Source organism: Hyaloscypha bicolor (genome assembly GCF_002865645.1).
Source record: "Hyaloscypha bicolor E unplaced genomic scaffold K444scaffold_39, whole genome shotgun sequence".
NCBI lineage: Eukaryota > Fungi > Ascomycota > Leotiomycetes > Helotiales > Hyaloscyphaceae > Hyaloscypha > Hyaloscypha bicolor.
The window spans coordinates 167,038-187,851 of record NW_020194541.1 but is presented as its reverse complement, the minus strand read 5'-3'; the positions used below and the strand labels follow the sequence as shown (position 1 = coordinate 187,851).

The window sequence follows — 20,814 nt, the reverse complement described above, 5'->3', positions numbered from 1 at the left end:
CACAGCTCGTCAAAAGACAGGGACCGGGGATTCGGAGGTTATCACACCACTTCTCCATCGCTCACTTTCCAGCATCGTCGATCGGTTTTATAGCAGGATATAACCGTCTCCTGATCCAATTCTCCAACTTCCTTTTGGCAACTTACCGAAAGCAGTAATATCATGATGTACACGCATATATGGTGCAATGCGAAATAGACAAGGGCGAGGTGACCTTAACAACAGCCCACGTGCGTGAGTGGTCCGGATTTTGCTTCCGCTCTGACAACGGTCATGGTTTATGATTGGTCGGCTCCAACGTCAATCCAACTTGGAGCCGCTGGAAGGATCAACCGGATAGAGGCGGGGTTTCGCCATTTGCTTGACAGACCGGAAACCGAGCAACCTTTTCAAGGGCCGTGATATCTCCCCTTCAACGGGCACCGCGCTGTTGCTTGGTTACACGAAAGAACGACCCCGCGCAACAGGCAAGGGAATCTGACCTGTCAGGAACATGCACCGACATTCTTTAGGAATGATTCTGGTTTCGGAGAGTACGCACGTGACGTTGAATGAACGAGGTGGCAGAACAGGATGCTCGCAAAAGAGGGGTTTGTGATTACAAAAGTATAGATGTAAAAGCCCAAATAATTTGGAAGAACAGGGGCAATTCGCGACATCAGCCCATGGGAAACGCTCGACACTAAGCTGCCAACTTGGCTGAGGGTTGCGGGAGATACCACAAAGTATGCGCTTCATCGCCGGAGACGGGCACCGCTCCGCATCTCGATGGGAAGAAAAATCCTACGCACCATTCATAGCACATATCGGAGATTCTTCCGCAGAGGGTGGATCTCAGATAAAGGGATGCGTCACAGACCAAGAACCCTGCAATATTGAACGGATGTGAAAAGAAAATAGTTCGACAAGCATAAGGTTTGGCGGCCTCGAGCGACGAGCCCACCTTTGCTAGGACGATACTGCAACCAATTCCTCTGCGTGGAGGAAGGGACCAGTCCATGCCCCCCTCAGGCAGGGTTTTGAGGTTGCGTGAACCTGGGAAGAAGTGCTGCACTTTACTGTACGGCTCGTAAGGCTTTTGCAGCCTGAGATGTTTGTTGTGTGGTCGCTCGCCGACACAACGGACGCTGCGAATTCGGCACCTAATGCCCTAGGCGGTTCATGCTAGCAAGAAAACTTGATAGCTCGTAGCAGCGCCGTGAAGCCCTTCCTGGTGTTGCAAGACCGGTCAGCAGCGAACTGATGGAAGTAAGGCTTCAGCCGCGCGGCTGTCCTCAGTTGATAGACATTGGAGTAGCGCCAGCCGGACAGGGATTTCTGCAAGCTAGAGTTCCTGGGGGTTCGAGCTGTCTGTTCTCGTGGTTTGCAAGCTGAGATGCCATGCTGGGAGAGGTTTGGTCACCGGCAACCCATGCCATGCGCCTTGAAGGTTCTCGCGCACCGTTCGAGTCCAGACCGCAGGACATCGAGCAGCTAGCCTGGCACATGATCAAGCTCATAACTCGTGGCTCGCTGTCACATTGACGATGCTCTCGGGCTGCTTCGAGCAGGGGAACGGTGGCGATGTGCAGCAAGTTCTCGATGGTGGTGGCCAACCATGTGAGGGCACCCGCCAGACGACCTGGAGTGCTCCGAGCCTTTCGGGTTGTGAATCTTTATCCACGATGCTGGATCTGCCTTGGTCCAGCATATCACATAGATGCCTCGATGCTCCGCTCGATGTCCACCACCGTGTCGGTCTTGCAGCCTTGCCTCCGATCCTAGTAAAGATGATGCTGGCCGGCCTTCAGCCCCCATCAAAGCGTCCTCAACCTCGAGCTGTGAGCACTTCTCTGCCCAGGACTTCGCTCTTCAATACACCTCGCCAAGGGGCTTCTTGTGGAGTAAGAACTGTAGGAGATCCCTCCGACAGCGCTAACCACCGCATTTTGGCTGTCGCTGTAGCCCACTCCACCTGGCATCTGCTCCAAACCGGATCACGCTGAGATAGGATCTCATGGGGTTCCTCTGCCCATCTGCCAACAATTCCACCATCCCACAATCCCTACTTTCTCCAAATCCAACCGCCCACTTAAGAACAGCAACAAATAACCCACGAACTGTGAAGTGCTTGGCTTTAACACCAAGCATTCCTAGATGGCATAATCCATCATTATTGGGACAATGTCATTTCGCAAGATACGTCCCTCGTTTGGAGACAGCAGCGTGTCCACGAGCAATCCGAGTCAGTCCACATCCGAGAGTACGGGATCTGATCCACGCCGGGTCCGCGGAGAGATAGAACCTGTCGAGAGCAGTAATTCCTCTCTATCATCCAAACGTCGAAGAGTCCCCGAATCCGTAACACGCAATGCGTGTCTTAATTGCAAGAAGGCTCGAGCAAAGGTTGGTACTCGTCCTCGCATCGCCTGGTGCTAACGGAGCGCTCTGGCTTTACACCGCTGCGCAGTCACAACGCCAGGTGATGGCTTCAAACTGACTATCTGCAGTGTGATGGGAAGAAGCCATGCAAGAGATGTGCGACCCGAGTAGAAACATCGGAATGCATCTACGAGATCCATATCAAGCATGCGAAGGAGGAGCTGGTTAAGCAGATCAAGGACCTCAGGGCCAAGGACCATATGACCGAACAGATCCTACATGCACTCTCCACCGATGAGCAAGTTCCCGAAATTCTCGAGCGCCTCAAGAATGGCGAGACCTACGAGAGCATTGTCGAATGGCTGGGTCGAGCTCCAATGGACGACTTCGAGACGCTTTCGCCCAGGCTATCTCAACATTCTACATTTGAACCATCGGATCACGAAATGGCGGGCGTCTCCGCCACGAACCTCAAGTGGACGGCTGTGACGTCCAATACCGCAGTTTTAGATCACCTATTCCAGCTCTATTTCGCATGGATCCACCCAGTGCATACCTTATTCAGCGAGGGCCATTTCGTGGACAGTTATAAACGGCAGTCGGAGGAGTATTGCTCGTCCAACCTCGTTAACGCGATTTGTGCTATGGCTTGCTATCTACACTCCACGGCAGAGGGAGACGACTTTGATTTTGACCAGTTCGGCACCGAGTTTAGCGATGCTGTTCGCTCAGACATCGACGCGGATGACAAGAGCATCACAACGATACAAGCGTTTGCCGTCATGTTTCTCGTCGACTGTGCGCGTGGTAACGGATTGCGTGCTTCGTCTTACCTGCGAGTGGCCACCAGCAGCTTGTCAACAGTCGATTACCACCAGAATGAATGGTTTGCGGAAGTCTGGAAGAATACGGTTCGCGGAGTGCGAAATTTGAACGTGTTAGTACAAGGAGGGCTTTCCCCCCCACCCCACTAATGAATCCAGGGAATGGGCACAGATGACCTTCCAAGTACCTCCTACGATCAGCGCGGCCGTTTATTATGATGTCGAAGAGAACGACGAAGAGATCGATGCCGCCAAATGGTACTTCTATCGTTATGTCAATGATCAATGCCCTGCTTGGCCGGGTTTGCTGGCCACTACAAATCGAGAGAAGTCGAAATTGACCGCCATCATCCAAGACGTGGTGACGTTGATGTATGCTCATTGCGGTCCCCAAGTCTCTGCCCATCGTCTTCTGCAGCAATATGGCAGGTTGGTAGCTTGGCGCGAGGAACTTCCGAGCGCCATTGGTAATATTGAGAACAACAATAGCCAGGCACTCCCTCATGTTCTCTCTTTGCTGTAAGTCCGCTCCATCCAGGCAGAGAATGTGCTGACCGTCCAGAATCCTATATTCAAACACAGTAGTACACCTACTCCGCCCTCTGCTCGACCTCGAAGGTTTCCCGTCTCCACTGGTTGAGGAAATAATCTGGAACCATGCGCAACAGGGCCTGTTCCTGCTAGACGAACACTATCGAACTCAGTACACTTGTCGGTACCAACCCGTCCTGCAGATGTTTTCTCTTCTGCACCTCTCCGATCTCGTGGCCAGATTCTTCCCTGGAGGCGTTGAAGGGGGTAGTAAAGATGGCCCGGATGCTATACAATTTGGGATCGAAGCTCTGATTCAGTCTCGGGCCGGGTTTCCAGTGGCCGGACCTCTTCAAGAGATGCTCCGCAGAACCGCACAAGAATGTTCCATTCGTTTTCCCTTGAATGAATTTATGGCCATCCCGATACCGCCAAAGGGAGTCTATCGGATTGACGATTTGATCGACGCCTGCACCAGAACCTCGTATATCCAACCGATCAATGAGATCCACTTGAGGTATCTCCCGTCCATACCTGCTGACTGGATTTCTGAAGGGGCTGCACTTGGGTTCCTTGTGCCTGCTTCTGGGGTTAGCAGGTTGAGAATCCCATCGGCCGAGGAGAGAGGTGCTCAGAGTCTTATGCAGATCCGCAACCTGCTCAACACAAACTGAGGTATTTTTGGGGGATCTTTTTTTGGATCCCGGTTCGTCTGTGCTCTTTCCATCGAGTTTCATTCGGAGGCAGTGGAGGCAGTGAGGCTGGGAGAATGTCCTTCTGGCGGTGGAGAGCTTGTGCCGAACTCCATTATGGAGTTAGCACTTGCAATATACTTAAAGGGAAAAACTGGCGGAATGGATACGCCGTCTCATTCCGTGGAACCATTTGCCGTCCTCTCATCGTGCCGACATCAAACTTCCGCCAACACGACGCAAATGCTACCACATAACTCTCAGAGCTCTGCCAGACTTCCTCCATCGATCAAGCGGGGTGATTTTTCAAATGCGCCGTCGCGCATAATCTCCACGACGCTATCACATATACATCGATTTCGAGTCCAGCAACCAGAATCTCGAAGATCTGTTAGGCCAAGGTCGAGTTCCATTGCGGCGCCTTGGCGGATAGATGTTTGGATGCAGTGTGAGTGAAAACGATTCATGGAGAGCATGTGGAGAGTGTCTGGAGTGTTGTAGCTTCGAGGTGGCGGAGACAGCTCCGGTGTTACTGCCCGCTCAGCATGCGGGGACGCTCCTCCCGGTATTGGCCAACCACGCTTCGGCATTCGACATGCTGGCATGAGCCTAGCTCTTCTTTTTCACGATATTTGCCAATCGATCGCCACAAGGAAATGTTGCCCCAGACCTTCGCTTGACTTTGGGTGAACTTCGAGACATTTTCGAGACTGGAGCAGAGAGGACAACTTTGCGGTCTTGTGGATCGCGGTATTCGGATAGGTTTCGTGATGGAGTCTGCTCTGGAGGACTCCTTCGATGACTTCGGCGTCGAACTGGTGCTTTTCGACTTCCACTATGGAGAAAGATGCATCTGACCTCGGGGTGGCGGACAAGTCCCCGACCCCTGGCCTGCCAGTCCCACTGTTTTGAGCTGCTGTGTCTGATTGGCTCTCTTGCGGCCAACGTCTCTGCTCTCGATTGACTCGACGGTCCAAAAGGGGTCGAATGGCTTCACTGTGAGATTGATATATGGGGTGTTGACTCTGGAGAATGTCTTCTCGGTCAATGCATGTGATTTTGAACTGCGGCTGCCGCCTCTGGGAGGCAATATCGCCAAGTATTGCATGAATGCACGATGCGCATGCTCGCTGTCGTGTCTCTCTTGCCAGCGACATCAACATGGCACCACGCTGGAGATGACCAGACTTGACCGGCATTGCATCTGGAAGAGGATAAGTCAGTCAAGTACTGGGGTTTGCTTCATATCTCCCCAGTCCAGGCAAATCAGGGCCTGCACAAATTCACAGAGTGAGTAGAACACCAGAGTGTGGCCCTGCTTTGCCACATTTCGCACTATCTCTTTTGCTCTACTCAACAATATCTAGGGGGCCATCGCTCATTTAACGGCATAGGACAGCAGAGGACAATTGGAGAGGAATGCTGATTGCAGAGTTCCAAGTGAGATTCTGAACGGAACGCAGGACTGAGCAGATCTGAGTTATGCGGCAATAGAAACTTTTGCCACCAATAGCTGTGAGCAAGCAGCAAGCGCTATTGCTTCATTTCTCTTCAATGCTTCGCCACCTTGCACAACAAAGAGGACCCCAAGAAACGCTGGATACTCTGGAGAGGCTGGAGATCCTTGGCGGAGGTCAACAAAGAAGGTTGACATGCATTCTCATTATTCTTCTCGGGCTTCCTCGTATTCTGTTGCTCTACAGCTCTCTTTGCACGACGTACGAGGATCAGGATGATTGACTGCAGCAGGTGGAGAACTGTTGACTCACTCCTGCGTGGTGTTTGACGCACTAGCGAGCGTATCAACTAAACAGTTCCAGTCGTTTTGAGAGCAGACGGGCCAGCGAGGGGCGAACAGGAAAGCTTCGAGATGGGAATCGTGTTGGGAGGGAGAGTGCTGTTGGAGAAAGGGATGGGAAATTGAGAACCCGCTTTTGCTGGAAGTAATAGAAGCAAGAAAGAGTGAGGGTGGTGTCGTGGTTCGCGTCCCCCTTTCGGAGAGGCCGACCTCGCAAGGAAACACGAGCGAGGTCCCACCCGACCACACTTCCTTACTTACTTCACTTCACCCCAAGGGAACACAACACATCTTCATAGACCTAGGAGGACGGAAGCAAAAATTTAAAAAGCAAGAAATTACATTCAAAGTAAACGCCACGGCCTCCGTCAAGGTCGTCAGACGCTCATGGCATTCTGAAACATCACTGCCACGGGAGACATTCAAAGTTCTCTCCTGTCGCTCATTAAGATGACTGTCGTAGTAGACCTTAAATCGAAAGTTCGATGTGATTGACATTAACAAAACCAAACGCCCTTCAATCCTTCCTCTAAGCTGGTAGCTCCATCAAGTCGCCTACTCATGACGCCCATCCCATGTCTCAGCTGCGGATCCAAGCGACATGCCGGACTTCAGAGCAATGGAAGAACCAACTATATCGCCTCATTCTCCTCCCCAATATTTGCACCACTCCTCAAGCAATGGACTTTTGTGCTAAGCCCCTTCGTTGCTCGAGGTCCTCTATCAACAGAACGCCACGAGGACCTCAAAGCTAATGTGATTTTCCTTCTTGTCTGTCTTCCGGTTTTCCTGCCATGGATCTTCTTTTGAGAGAATGTCCAGTGATGCACGGATGAGATTTCCCAGACCGGTTTTATATTACAACGAGCATGAAGTGGAAAGCAAAACGCTCCTTTGAGTGACGATCAGGCGTCCCTGGATTACAGGAGAACAGAAAATAATCATCACCCTTCTTTTCCAGCAAACAATCGCATGTTTTCTTAACTCATGATCTGGGGAAAGTCTGTTTTATTCCGCCTTCTAATGTATACAAGTGATGCAGTCCAATTTATAGGTGCTACATCAACCCAAACGCTCGCTCCAAATACCAAAAGAACTTATCCCTTACTAACTCCCCCTTCCTCCCCTCCCACTCACAAGCCCCTCAATCGACCTCCCCCACCCCGGCACCCTCCTATCAACCGCCCTCCAAAACAAATCTGCACACCAAAATATAACCACCCAATTAACCACCGCACACCCCACAAGACTCCTCCACCAAACCCTCGCACCCGCCCCCAGCGAAACAACAACCTCCACCAACTCCCCGGCCCCATTATCAACCCACTCTATCTTGCCCACGGCGCCCGTCCACTTCTCCTGCAGACTCGTGCCCAACGTGAACAGCACCATTCCATGCACGATATACAATGAATAACTCACATCCCCCAAATACTGAGGGAGCGCCCAGGTAAACGGCTGTTGCATGGTAGGCGAGTTGGTCAGAGTGAAGAGCAAGAGGAGGGCGCCGATGCATAGCCAGAAATGTTCGCGCCCAAGACCGACGGATTCCCAGATCGAAGGTGTGTACGGGATTAGGAAATTGTGATAGTGTCCTGGGCTAGCGGATTCTCCGGCGTAGGAGAGGAGGAAGAGGGAGGTGAAGAGGAGCACGATGAGAGAGGGGCCTTTGAGGCCTTTGAGCAGCCGGAGGAAGGGGTGCAGGTGCAGGCGGAGAGCAGTGAGAGCTTTTTTCGATATGCGGAGCAGGGCGTGGAGGGTTTGGCTCCCGGGGGGAGAACGCTCCACCTCGAACTCGAAGTCGAAGTCCCGCCGAACATGAACGGGCAACTTCCCCTCCATCCCATCAGCAACCATCAGGCTCCACTCCGCACACACCATGCCCCCAAGAAACAGTGCAGCATCCCACCGCCCACCCCTCAAACTCCAGCCCGCCAGTCCGGTCCCAATCGCAATCCTCATCCACCCATGTCCCCTGCTCACCCCTGATAGACCTAACACAGTAACGAAAACAACAATCGAGCCGTAGAACTCGATAGGGATCGTCCACAAGTGCCCATTATACACGAACCCAGCCGTGGCATTCCCATCCACGGTCGCCTTCCACGGAAACCAGAAAACGCAGAGATCGCCCCACCAATGCCACAGCTGCTCCCTCAGCGTCGGGAAAACAGGCGGTATCAACTCGCCGCGATTCGGCACTGGCGTATATAAATCATTGTACACTAATAACGCTGAGATGAATGTTCCAACCGCGATCGGGATCCATAATCGGAAACCGCGACGGAAGACGGAGGAAGAGAGGGTTTGTAATACGGCGCCTTGGTTCGAGGACCGCGCGAGTAGGAGCGGTTTATACGATAGTACGAAGCCGGAGACGACGAAAAACACGGCAACGCTTGCCCTGCCAGCGTACAAGAGCCGCAGGATAGGAAGCTGGAGAAGATTTATGTCGGATTCGGTGTTTAGGTATCCGGAGCGAAGGGGGTAGAACCAGTTTGTTAGGAAGTGGGAATGTAAGACGATCAGTGCTGCGACGCCGCGGAGGCCGTCGAGGTAAGAAGTGGCGTGGATTTTCCTCGGTATTCCCGGTTTTGCTGGATCGGCGGGAAGTAGGGCTTGGAGGGGCGAGGGGAGGAGGGGGACGAGAAGGAAGTAGAGGATGCGGACGATGAGAGTCGTGATTCCCTTAGGCGTGAGGGGGGTTTGGAGCCACGACCGGGTTTGTGGGCGGGTTTGTTTGGCAGCAAAGAGTGGGATATTCTTGTCGAAGCCTGGAGAGGAAGGGGAGAGGAACGGGAAGCCATTGTCATCCTCGAGGGCCGGGGAGAAGGGTGAGGATGTGAGGGTGGGCGAGGAGGCAAAAGAGTGTATTGAGCCATCGTCTGCTCCACTTCTGCCATCTGAAAACTCCCGCCGCAGGCTTCTTTTCTCTTCATCTCGAGATCCAGACATCTTGAAGCTCACAAACAAAACTAGAAAAGTAGAAAGGGACACGCGAACATCTGGAGAAAGGTGGGATGAAATGGAGGAACTGCGCTTCAAAGGAGTGTCTGGAGAAATGTACCGGTACCTGTCCTAGCAAGAAGCAACCAGCTAGCCCAACTCTGGGGGAAAGAAACGTATATGTTGCAGCCATGATATGTCAAGAAATGATCTGAGATCAAGCACCGTTTCACCAGCGCATCCCCACCACTCAAAATCCAGCCACTCATCACTCCTCAGCGACTTAAGCTTAAATTCTAAACCGTGCAACCCACGCAAAAAGACAAAGCAACCAAAACCCGCGCACAAGGAAAAGGGTAGTTGTCTCGAAGTCGGAAATTTCTGATACGCGGTTGCGCCATCCCGGCCTTCTAAGTGGTCGCCCTGCCACTTGGCGAAACAAAGTGACAAGACGGTAAAACTCTTGCCACAAAAGGCAACGTGCGAGCTGCATGGAGACGGAGATGGATGAAAGAAAAGGCACGGGGACCTATTTTGAGAACTGGATTGAACAAGGCTCAGCGCAGGTACGGTCGTACAACATCGCGTGCGCCAAAAGAAAGCCCTAACCACAGAAAGGCCAAGCCGGGGTATGCAAAGCCAGCGTAAACACACCGTTCCCATCCACCCCATCCCACCATGCCAATCCCGTATGAACAAACGCCGCAGTCTTAAGATACTGTATCCGCCTCTCTTAAGCTCCCAAGGTCGCCCAATCTTAAACGCCCTAGCCTTTATACTCATGTACCTGCAAACTCGCAGCTTCCAGCCTCAGATGCTCATAAGCTCGCCTTTACGCACGCCCAAGCCACCCATGCGCAATAAAGAACTCAAAGATCCTTCCACTCTTCTGAGTGTCAATCTTCGTCAACTCCCTCACGGCCTTCTTCTTCATCATCCCATTGCCCTTAAGCGCCTCCTTCATAACTGTCTCCTTGATCACGAGATACGGCTTGGGATGGATCCTCGTCTTCTCGCACAGCTCGATCTCCTCCGCCGTAAGTAAATGTGAATCTTGTACATTCTCTTGGGCGAGAGAGATTGGTGAAAGGTTAGAGAGGGGCTGGATTTGGAATTTCTGTTTGGAGAGGGAAGGCGTAGAGGTCCCGTTCGTCTGTCCGTTTGTGAGCCCGTTTGTGAGGGCTTTGTCTAGTGCGCGGCCTGGTGAGGCACCGGGAGTATCTGAATGTCCATTGACAGCCCGAATTGGAAGCTCTGGTGCCACGAACGCTGCAGCACCGGAAGGAGTCTCGATGACAGGAGCAGGCTTTGCGCGTTGAGAGCTGGCGAAGCGCTCGCGGTCTAACGAACCCATTGGTTGTGCCTTCTGCGCTCGTTGGATCTTGTCCTGCTCGTACTTCTCGCCGCTGCGTAGATCGCCTATCTTCATTGCACGCCAGTCTTGCAGCTGGGCTATTGCTTGGCGGAGGTTGAGCTCTTCAATCAACCCGTCGCAGAAGTCGCGGAAGTCGTCGTGGTTCATCATCCGCGCGAATGGCTTGGCTTTGGTGAGGAGGTCACGCTCTTCCTTAGTTCTCTTCTTGTCCATGGCTGTGTTCTGCCGGTATTGGAGGAGGCCGTGCTCGAAGATGACCTTCTTCCGCTCTGCTCTTTGGGTGAGCCGTGAATTGTAGATGTCCATGACGGTCATCTTGAGATCCATCTCTGGCTCCACCTCGCCCGTCTTCGGGTTGATGCCATCTCCAGGATCAAACTGCATAAGCTGTACAGCCTCTTCCGCTTCGTTGGCGTACTCTGTCTCGAATTCTAAACGTCCTGGCATGTACCCTTGGACCTCGTGACATGCTGGCACAGAGGCTGTAGGTTTCTTCTTGGGTGTAGCAGGAGGGGCGTTCTTAGCAGCCTCCTTTCTATCCTCAATCCTTCGTTTCTTGCGCGCTTGAAACTCTTCCCTGGGGATCTCCTCTAACAGTTGTTTATCTTGTGGGCTGGCTCGTTCTGGTAAGGGGAAGTTCGGACTGTCCAGGTATATCTTTTTGTAGTGCGCCTTGACTTCTTCTTTGTTCCTGTATCCACCAATATGATCTGCAATGTCTGCCCATGATCCAAGCCCATATATCTCGGCTCCTTCCAGCAACAGGAGTTCCTCATCCGCCCCCCAGTTTTTATCGTATATGGGAACGGAGTTCTGTTCGATGACTCGGTAGGGATGGGTGGCAGGTTGGTGGTTGTGGGAGGTTTCGCCATTCGAGAAGCAGAGGACGCAGAGGTCGTATTCGTTGCAGGCGCTGTGAGCGCATCTTATGCGGACCTAGGGAGTGGTCAGCAACGCGTTCGAGAACCAGAAGCAGATAGGAATCACTTACAGTAGATGTGATGTCCGCAGAGCAGACATCGCAGACGTACTTGACTCCCCCCTCTGCACCGCGCGCGGCGGTCTTCTTGCGGATGACACCCATGGCCGCGTCTCCTGGAGGCTATGCGCCACCGTGGACCGACTGCGTAATGGTGACCGGATGAGAGCCCAAAAAACCAAGAAGCATCAACAGCACCGAGAGCAGCTTCGTGCAAAGCTCTGGAGGCTCCTCGCTGCGATGACGTACCGGTACCTGGCTGGTGTTGTCCCGTCCTTCGTGGTCTCCCAGTCCCCTGAGTGAGATCCGGATTTGTGATACCGATGACTTGCTGTCGCCACAAACGTGGCTGAGGGGCTAGTGCGGGATAAGCGAGGTATCTCCAAGCCCGATGGGGAAGAGTGAGTGTTGAAACCAACCATCACCGAGTTTGATCTTCATGAAAGAAGAAGAGTATTGTCCATAGCCAGTCAGGCGGGAGGAATGGCGATTTCAATTAGGGCGCAGTAAGAGAAAGGATGATCATCTACGACAGTGTTCAGCACTCAGCAGCATTTTGGTACACTCAACCAATTCGGAGATAACACGCCTCCTGTCCGTAAACTTGCAGAACAGCAGCACCAGCTCTATTTCTGAACGAACAGTTGAGTCCCAGAGTACCAAACCTCCGGCGCAACCCCAGATACTGAAAGAATAGCGTGGTCGATATAGCTGAAATCTAACCCATACTTTCAAGCCACGAATCATTGAGCTTTACAATTAGCAGCTATGTTCAGCCTCCAAACGCCTCTTCTCTGTCATCCAAACCAAAGGCGGCATCCTTCCATGCATCTGTGCCAGAAGGAGCAGCTCACCTGTCAAATCCCTCAACTATTTATAAGCGTGCTTTTAGTCTCCCCGGACCCCAGCCCCTATCCCTCGACTTCGACTCGTATTCCAGCCAAAGCCGGTCACGTGACTGGTGTTCATCTCCGTCGAGCGACCCTTGAAGCTGAGCCACTCTGGCCTCCTCAAATACAACAACTCCCCATTTGCCTCCTGTCGTAATCCTCCCATGGCATAAATTCTCACGACTGTACCTACCTACCCCTGATCTTACAACCCTCCGCATATTGCACCAACTCCCCAGATTCACGGAATTGGCATTTTCCAGCGCATCTGTGACCGTGCGGATCATCTCGTGGTTTCCGTGCTTTTGGCGGGGCAAGGTCGCTACAGTAAACCTGGTTCACCGCACCGAGGGACCACTTGGTCGATTACCAACTTCTTATCATCTCCAAACATCCTCTCCCCACCTTCATTCCACGACAGCATCAATATGTCTTGGAAATTGAGCAAGAGTGAGTACAGCTTCACCTTCCCTCGTCAATACGCGCTGGATGCCGGTCGGCCTGCCCTCTGACGAGGAGCGTTGATACAGCAGCACGCTGGCTGTTGATACTGCACCTTCCCATTGACTTCCCAGATCACAATACTGACGCGTGGATTGCCAGAGCTCAAGGATACGCACCTTGCTCCCCTTGCCAACACCTTCTCCCGATCTACCTCCACCTCCACAATCACCCCCGACGATGAGAAGGCAGGCCTAACCAGCAGCTCCACGCCCACGAACGACAATGGCATAGGTAGGCAAACAGTCTTCCAACTGGAGAGATGGCGTACTGATAGTTCTAGCTGCTTCTGAGCTCATAGCAACACAGCCCCCTGCCCCACCGCGACCCGGTATCCTGATCGTCACGTTGCACGAAGCTTCTGGTCTCCAACTCCCCGAACAATACAAGCAAGTATTCAACCAAAATCAACAAAACTCGCTCTCGCAAGGGAATGGATTCGGTGTGGCTGGATCTGTCCGGCCGGGCTCGTCACAACAGCAAGGGAGCGTTGCAGGTTCATATGTCAACAACACGCGACCACAGACCTCTGGAGGCTTTGCTGGAGTTCCGACCAACCACGGCAGAATCTCCTCCAAATACCTTCCCTACGCCCTCCTAGATTTCGATAAGTTGCAGGTCTTTGTCAACGCGGTTTCAGGAACACCAGCAGATCCATTTTGGGCTGGAGACAACACCCAATACAAGTTCGATGTCTCACGGGTGACTGAGCTTGCTGTACATCTATACCTGAGGAACCCAAATGCACCTCAAGGAGCAGGACGAACAACCGACATCTTCCTCGGCGTGGCCCGGATCAACCCCCGATTCGAAGAATCACATACCTACGTTGAAGATCCGAAGTTGGGCAAGAAGGACAAGGAGAAGGCATATGTCGAATGGCAACAACGAGAAAAGGGCCTGGGTCACTCCGGAATGGAATGGACAGATGTACAATTTGGTGCTGGCAAGATTAAGATTGGTGTGGAATACATTGAAAACAGGACAAGATCATTAAAGATCGAGGATTTTGAGCTGCTGAAGGTTGTTGGAAAAGGCAGTTTTGGAAAGGTCATGCAAGTCAAGAAGAAAGATACCCAACGGATCTACGCGCTGAAGACGATTCGAAAAGCACACATCATCTCCAGGTCAGAAGTCGCACATACCTTGGCTGAACGATCAGTCCTCTCTCAAATCAACAACCCATTCATTGTGCCACTCAAGTTTACTTTCCAGTCACCGGAGAAGCTCTATTTCGTTCTGGCCTTTGTCAACGGCGGAGAGCTCTTCCACCACCTTCAAAAGGAGCAACGATTTGATATCAATCGGTCGAGATTCTACACGGCAGAGCTTCTATGTGCTTTGGAGTGTTTGCATGGATTCAACGTCATCTACCGAGATCTGAAGCCCGAGAACATTCTTCTCGATTATTCCGGACATATTGCGCTCTGCGATTTCGGTCTCTGCAAGTTGGATATGAAGGACGAGGATCGCACCAATACGTTCTGTGGTACCCCCGAGTATCTAGCGCCAGAGCTGTTGTTAGGCCAAGGTTACACGAAGACCGTCGATTGGTGGACTCTTGGTGTTCTCCTTTACGAGATGTTGACGGGTTTACCTCCATTCTACGATGAGAATACCAATGAGATGTACCGAAAGATTCTCTCCGAGCCACTCCACTTCCCAAGCCAAGAAATTGTTCCCTCTTCGGCCAAAGATCTTCTCACCAGACTTCTCAACCGCAAGCCCGATCAACGGTTAGGTGCCAACGGAGCTTCCGAAATCAAAGCACATCCCTTCTTCCACAGCATCGACTGGCGAAAGCTTCTTCAACGGAAGTATGAACCTACCTTCAAGCCCAATGTGGTACGTATCTCTTTATTGCGAAGATATTCGGTTGCTAACTGCCTCCAGACCGACGCTCTTGATACGAAGAACTTCGACGAAGAGTTTACGCGAGAAGCACCAACTGATTCCTTCGTCGATGGTCAACCTCTAAGCAGCACAATGCAACAACAGTTCACCGGCTGGTAAGTAACTCGATCCTGCTCTTGAAGACAACACTGACGCCCGGATGGGTCATACAATCGTCCAGTTGCAGGGTTGGGCGACGCCGGCGGCAGCATTGTTGATGCGAGCGCGCTGGGTAGCGTTCGTGATAGATGAAGCTTTCGCCTGACGACTCGTCGAAACGACGCATTAAGGGTTCCAGTTTCTCCATAGAACCAGAATCACGTGGTACTTTCAGTTTCTCTTTCCCAACCTTAGACTTGCCTCAGCCTGCTTTGAGGGCATTGCTGTCGGATCACCATGGTCGAGTGTGGCAGACGTGTTTCAGCAGCAAGCCAGACTATTTCCGGAAGTCGAATCATTGAATTGAATTGCAATTGGGCGGTATCAGAGGCGTTGATTGATTGGGCATTGAATGGATCTGTAGCAAGCAAGCAGGGACGGGATGGAGGCTGGATTCATCAGAGTTTGTGGTTACAGTAGCCTGCCTCCATGAAAATGAAAAGAGAATAGACTCTGCACTCATTCTTCCCCCTTGCTCTGCTCCGCCTCGTACCTCGGACTTAAGCCAAGCTGTGCTTACTGTGTGATTTGAATTTAATGACAAACTGGAGTAGTGAAAAAGTAGATGTAATTTTGATTCGTGGTTCCTTGGAGAAGCTCATGTACAATGCTCAGTCATCCTGTGGTCCAGCCCTCCAATCCTCAGACCCATCTGGGCTGTTCGGCGCTAGAGGTGGGATGGGCGGAGGAACGTCATAAGCGATTTTCCCCCAGCAATAACTTGAACCTTTTCCCTCTCCCAACAACTGCCTTTCATCACTGCTTAGCTCCAGAGAAGTGGCTTGCAGGATCAGCATACTTCAATTGGCAGGTATGTGACTCTCATACACCGTGCCAAAGGGGAATCGCCACAAGGAGAGCTGTTGAGTGATCTGCTCAATGGGATGATGTGGAAGACCCCGCAGTAGCCGTCGGAACAGGATTTGGAGCTGGGATCGCGAGCAAACGGACCGACATAAAGAAGAATTGCTAATAGGTGATTCTCCTCGATAGAATACAACCTCTTCACCTTCTCATCCTCCGCAAGTACTCAATTCTCCGGAGACGCAAGTTCCGGCAGAAAAAGCAACATCGGCCAAGCATCTCCGCCCACTCTGCACATCGTAACCACAACCCAACACATCTCCACGAACAGCAACAGCACAACCGCCAAAATGGTGCAAGCAGACTCCCTCTCGGCCTGGAAAGCCCTTCAGGACCACCACAACAATGTCGGCAAATCCTTCGTGCTAAAAAAAGAATTCGAAAAGGACCCTTCCCGCTTCGAAAAGTTCAGCTTCACATTCGACAATACAGCCGACGGGAGCGAGATCCTGTTCGACTTCTCCAAGAACTTCCTTACTGCACAGACATTGGGCTTGCTCGTTGATGTTGCGAAGGAGGCGAAGATTGAAGATTTGAGGGATGCGATGTTTAGGGGTGATAAGATTAACTTTACAGAGGATCGGGCCGTGTTGCATACTGCGTTGAGGAATGTCACGAATGAGGTTGTGAAGGTTGATGGAAATGATGTTATGCCGGGTGTCAATAAGGAGTTGAAGCATATGGAGGAGTTTAGTGAGGCGATCAGGAGTGGAGAGTGGAAGGGGTATACGGGCAAGTCATTGACTACGATTATCAACATTGGTATTGGTGGCTCGGATTTGTGTGTCCCCTTTTCCGGATCCAGAATTAAAGCTGATGACATACTAGGGGCCCAGTCATGGTCACCGAAGCGCTTAAGTACTACGGCGATCGCAAGCAGACTCTCCACTTCGTGTCTAACATTGATGGCACGCACATGGCTGAAGCACTCCGCGAATCCGATCCAGAGACCACCCTCTTCCTGATTGCATCCAAAACCTTCACAACAGCCGAGACAACTACCAATGCCAACTCAGCCAAAACCTGGTTCTTGGAGAAGACAGATGGAAAGGGAGATATCGCCAAGCACTTCGTTGCCCTCTCTACCAACGAGGGCGAAGTCACCAAGTTCGGCATCGACGCTAAGAACATGTTCGGCTTCGAGAGCTGGGTTGGCGGCCGTTACTCTGTCTGGTCCGCTATCGGTCTCAGTGTTGCCATCCATATCGGATTCAAGAACTTCCATTCTTTCTTGGAGGGCGCTCATGCTATGGATATGCATTTCCGTACCGCCCCTCTTGAGAAGAACATCCCCGTTATTGCAGGCCTCCTGAGCGTGTGGTATTCTGATTTCTACGGTGCCCAGACTCACTTGGTTTCTCCGTAAGTTCCGTCTCCATCTTCTTGCAATATATCACTCATAACTCAGATTCGACCAATATCTCCACCGTTTCCCCGCCTACCTGCAGCAGCTGTCTATGGAATCCAACGGTAAAGCCGTCTCCCGCGCCGGTAACACCTTCGTTAAGTACACCACGGGCCCCATCCTGTTCGGCGAGCCCGCCACCAACGCCCAGCACTCCTTCTACCAGCTGCTGCACCAGGGCACCAAGCTCATCCCCACGGACTTCATCCTCGCCGCCGAATCGCACAACCCGATCGCCAATAACAAGCACCAGAAAATGCTTGCCAGTAACTTCCTCGCTCAAGCCGAAGCTCTTATGGTCGGCAAAGACGAGGAGCAACTCAAGGCTGAGCAAACTGCAGAACCGCTTCTTAAGCATAAAACGTTTTTGGGGAATAGACCAACTACCAGTATCCTGGCGCAGAAAATCACACCCGCTACGCTGGGAGCTTTGATTGTTTATTACGAGCACGCTACTTTCACGGAGGGTGCGGTCTGGGATATCAATTCTTTCGATCAGTGGGGTGTTGAGCTGGGCAAGAGTCTCGCGAAGAAGATCCAGGGGGAGCTGGAGGAGGGTGCGGGCAAGGGGGAGCATGATAGCAGTACTGCGGGCTTGATTGAGGCTTTTAAGTCCAAGTCGAAGGGGAAGCTGTAAATGCGAACGTTGTTGAGCCGCTTCTGTTGAGAGGGTTGGGAAGTTTGTGAATAGGAGGAACGAGAGGAACAGAGGAACGAGAGGAACAGAGGAACGAGAGGAAAGTGTGAAGTGTTGAGTAAAAGTTGATGTTGATCATGCACATGCTTTCTTTAGTGCATGCTTATAGACGAACATGAACATGGCCTCCTTTACAAATGTCTCAATCTCACTTCTTCTTAGGAAGTGTTCAACCTTACATTGTACCAGCTAAATCCAGGACAATCATCACACAAATTGGCCAGCTATTCTTGACAAAAATCCCGCTTTATTCCTTCCATTTAGCTCCAGAACATAAATGGCAAAGTATCGCTCTTGTGATCTCTAGTCATACTTGCTTTAATTCTCATCTCAACTTCTCAGATGGAAATAGAGGAGCAACCTCAGCATCAGCCTCACACGTGACCAGCCTCGTCTAAGTCGCAATGAGAATTACCGCTAAAGATAACCTTAAATGCATCCCTGCATGAACGCTCCAGATCTATCGCAAGCTGGCAACATCGCATCGCGACTTGAGCCGGCGCTCCTCCACTTCCACAGCATGCGCAGATAAACCCCTCACCTCCAAGCTGCAGACTATGGCGAGGAGTCTAGCGATGAGGAATACTGGAGGAAAGAGAGGGATGGGAAGGATGCGGAGCAGATGGGGGACAGCGATATGTGTCTTGGGAATTGTGATGGCGATGCTTGGGCTGGGGCATGCGGAAGAGCACAGCAAAATCCCGCTTCCGAGTTACCACTACGGAGCTAAGATCCCGGTCGAGTGTTTGAATAGGAGCATGTGAGTCCTCCCTCTGCCCACTTCTTGCTTTGCACGTCTGGGATGAGGAATGGGTTCTGGAGGGTAGGATATGCGCTGATGACGGAATAGAGAGACGGGAGAACACATCTCGAATGAGAAGAACGAGTTACAGTATATCCCGTTTCCGATCTGCGAGGAGACGGGGAAGCCGTTGGAGTTGGCGTACGGGGTTGAAGATGGTATTTTGCCTACCCTCTTTCTTCCAAGCTCTCACTTCAAACCCATCTTGCTTTCTCCGAGACTACAAGCCCACTTCGTTTGCCCTTCGAATGCTTACTACCTTTGAATGGCTCGCTGACGCTCGCGCAGACTTCAACTGCACCATCCCCCTAATAACCGACCCCTTCTTCCACCTCCTCGAATTCTACATCCACAACGACGCGCCTCTCTCCTGCCGCATACCCTCTCGCCCACCAGCACACATCCACCCACCCCACAACAACAAGCCCCTCCCCCCCGAATTCAGGCAGGAATACGTGCCCTTGATCTTCGCTCTCGCCGGCACATTGCAACTCAGCCACCTCCACGTATCCACCCACCTCAACCTCCTCTTGCATTCGACGCCCAAGCATCATCTCCATCCTCATGATAGTGGAGTCATCGATTCTGGCGCCGCGTACTCTACCTCGCCATTATCACACACAACCGGGCCCGCAGCCCTCACCAAGAAACTCGTCATCGGCGATCCTCTCCCCTTACAGTTATCCGTGAGATGGTTCCCCACCCCCCACCTCCCGAAAACGAATGGCAAGGTCGAGTGGGCGGGTATGGGGGGACACTTTTACGCGAGCACGTTCTTTTATTGTGTTGTTAGTGCCGGCGCTGGTGCCGTCGGGATGGCGGTTTGGGCGTTTGGGGTTGTGTTGCCGAAACGGCTGAGGAGGAGGGCGTTAGGGGGTGCGACGCCGCTTGGATATGGGGTTGGAGGAGGCGTGGGAAATGGGTGGGGGATGGGGAAGAGGGACTGAGTTGATTCGAATTGTATTCGTAGTTTGGAGAGAAAGGGGAGGAAATATATGGTTTGAGATTCGGCGGAGAGAGGATGGAGGGCAATTGGAGTTCCGAAGCAAGCAAGTTTAAGTGTACGAGTCATACCAGAACACTGAGGATTCAAGAATGGATCGACTAGGATAGTAAGTCCTCGATTTCAACAAAGAAAGAAATATAATGCAATAATCACCACCACCTTGAACTCACTCGCCCCCCTCTTGTGTTCCGTCCTTTCCTTGCATTTATTCTCCTTCCCACTTCACGTACACCTCGGAGATTCGTAGCTCAAGTGATCCACCTCACCCTCCACTGGCTCTTCCTCCTTCCTATTGTCTTCCACAGGGATCTCTAATATATGACGGTATAGCCTCCTCTCCACAAGCCCTGTTCCTCTCCACAGGACTACAATGCAAACGCAAACACCGCTCGAGACAGCGAGTCTTCGATGCCAAAAGGCGCTTCTAGGCTTCGAGAGTTGGTGTTCGAAGATATCTTGTTGAATGGGTAGGAATTTACTCGGGTTTAGTTCTCAGAGAAGAGGTGAGGGAGACTGGGGGTTGACGTGGAGACGGTCTTTGACAGCAAACGTTGAGTGACAGCAATATCGCGGCCCACTTCTCGCAGTCTCAAATCCACAGCGTCAAATCCACGGCCTCTAGCACACGACTCTATTTCCCAATTCTCACAATTCCAAGTAGCGCCGGAATACAGGGGATTGCAGATTACAGGGAAACGGGTTCCGGGGCTGTATCTTGACACTTCGATGTCAATTGCAAGCTGACACATTGGAGCTACGTGATTTGATTGGTCTATGACTAAGGGGTAAGGGTGTATAGGGTGGCAGGGTGAGTTGTGAAGAGTAGTGCTTGATAATGGAGAGAGGAGTGACAGCAATATACTACACACTTAAAGTAGAAGGCTCTTAGGACTTTCGCTCAGTGAGCGCTTTCTAGTGAATTCTTCTGTAGTGGTCATGTGTTTATGATAAATGCAATACATGATCCAGTTACCTCGCGTTGCGCCTTTTAACGTCACCACTTGCAAGTAATTGCTTCTTGACACATCTACGGTGTTTTCTCAACAAAGGGGTGGTGGGGAGTCTGACATTGACACGTTTTTATCCTCGCT

At 51.8% G+C, this 20,814-nt stretch overlaps 8 protein-coding genes across 8 annotated transcripts; 5 read left to right on the top strand and 3 right to left on the bottom strand.

The window, feature by feature from the left end:
- The first annotated feature begins 2,074 nt into the window (after nt 1-2,074).
- K444DRAFT_306634 (uncharacterized protein) lies at nt 2,075-4,616 on the top strand. The gene is made up of 4 exons (XM_024871775.1): nt 2,075-2,385; nt 2,490-3,298; nt 3,345-3,704; nt 3,748-4,616. Exons 1-4 carry the CDS (start codon nt 2,164-2,166, stop codon nt 4,388-4,390), a joined length of 2,034 nt encoding a protein of 677 aa, XP_024741097.1. The 5' UTR covers nt 2,075-2,163; the 3' UTR covers nt 4,391-4,616.
- Nucleotides 4,617-4,742: 126 nt separating this feature from the next.
- On the bottom strand, nt 4,743-5,784 carry K444DRAFT_306619 (uncharacterized protein). The gene has a single exon (XM_024871774.1). The coding sequence runs from the start codon at nt 5,605-5,607 to the stop codon at nt 5,032-5,034; it is 576 nt and encodes a 191-aa protein (XP_024741096.1). The 5' UTR covers nt 5,608-5,784; the 3' UTR covers nt 4,743-5,031.
- Nucleotides 5,785-6,721: 937 nt separating this feature from the next.
- On the top strand, nt 6,722-7,041 carry K444DRAFT_609160 (uncharacterized protein). The gene has a single exon (XM_024879526.1). The coding sequence runs from the start codon at nt 6,768-6,770 to the stop codon at nt 7,014-7,016; it is 249 nt and encodes an 82-aa protein (XP_024741095.1). The 5' UTR covers nt 6,722-6,767; the 3' UTR covers nt 7,017-7,041.
- A 119-nt stretch (nt 7,042-7,160) lies between these two features.
- Nucleotides 7,161-9,573, bottom strand: K444DRAFT_306693 (uncharacterized protein). Its single transcript, XM_024871776.1, has one exon. The coding sequence runs from the start codon at nt 9,159-9,161 to the stop codon at nt 7,314-7,316; it is 1,848 nt and encodes a 615-aa protein (XP_024741094.1). The 5' UTR covers nt 9,162-9,573; the 3' UTR covers nt 7,161-7,313.
- A 411-nt stretch (nt 9,574-9,984) lies between these two features.
- On the bottom strand, nt 9,985-11,611 carry K444DRAFT_521435 (transcriptional adaptor 2; the record flags this gene model as incomplete). The annotated part of the gene is made up of 2 exons (XM_024874130.1): nt 9,985-11,463; nt 11,519-11,611. The coding sequence occupies 2 exons, from the start codon at nt 11,609-11,611 to the stop codon at nt 9,985-9,987; spliced, it is 1,572 nt and encodes a 523-aa protein (XP_024741093.1).
- Nucleotides 11,612-12,434: 823 nt separating this feature from the next.
- K444DRAFT_660555 (serine/threonine protein kinase-like protein) lies at nt 12,435-15,532 on the top strand. Its single transcript, XM_024886478.1, has 5 exons — nt 12,435-12,846; nt 13,000-13,131; nt 13,181-14,742; nt 14,791-14,906; nt 14,955-15,532. The coding sequence occupies exons 1-5, from the start codon at nt 12,825-12,827 to the stop codon at nt 15,040-15,042; spliced, it is 1,920 nt and encodes a 639-aa protein (XP_024741092.1). The 5' UTR covers nt 12,435-12,824; the 3' UTR covers nt 15,043-15,532.
- Nucleotides 15,533-15,682: 150 nt separating this feature from the next.
- On the top strand, nt 15,683-17,962 carry K444DRAFT_609157 (putative glucose-6-phosphate isomerase). The gene is made up of 4 exons (XM_024879525.1): nt 15,683-15,760; nt 15,943-16,594; nt 16,642-17,175; nt 17,222-17,962. The coding sequence occupies exons 2-4, from the start codon at nt 16,104-16,106 to the stop codon at nt 17,853-17,855; spliced, it is 1,659 nt and encodes a 552-aa protein (XP_024741091.1). The 5' UTR covers nt 15,683-15,760; nt 15,943-16,103; the 3' UTR covers nt 17,856-17,962.
- A 419-nt stretch (nt 17,963-18,381) lies between these two features.
- Nucleotides 18,382-20,000, top strand: K444DRAFT_609155 (uncharacterized protein). The gene is made up of 3 exons (XM_024879524.1): nt 18,382-18,675; nt 18,766-18,875; nt 19,006-20,000. The coding sequence occupies exons 1-3, from the start codon at nt 18,527-18,529 to the stop codon at nt 19,662-19,664; spliced, it is 918 nt and encodes a 305-aa protein (XP_024741090.1). The 5' UTR covers nt 18,382-18,526; the 3' UTR covers nt 19,665-20,000.
- The last annotated feature ends 814 nt before the right edge of the window (nt 20,001-20,814 follow it).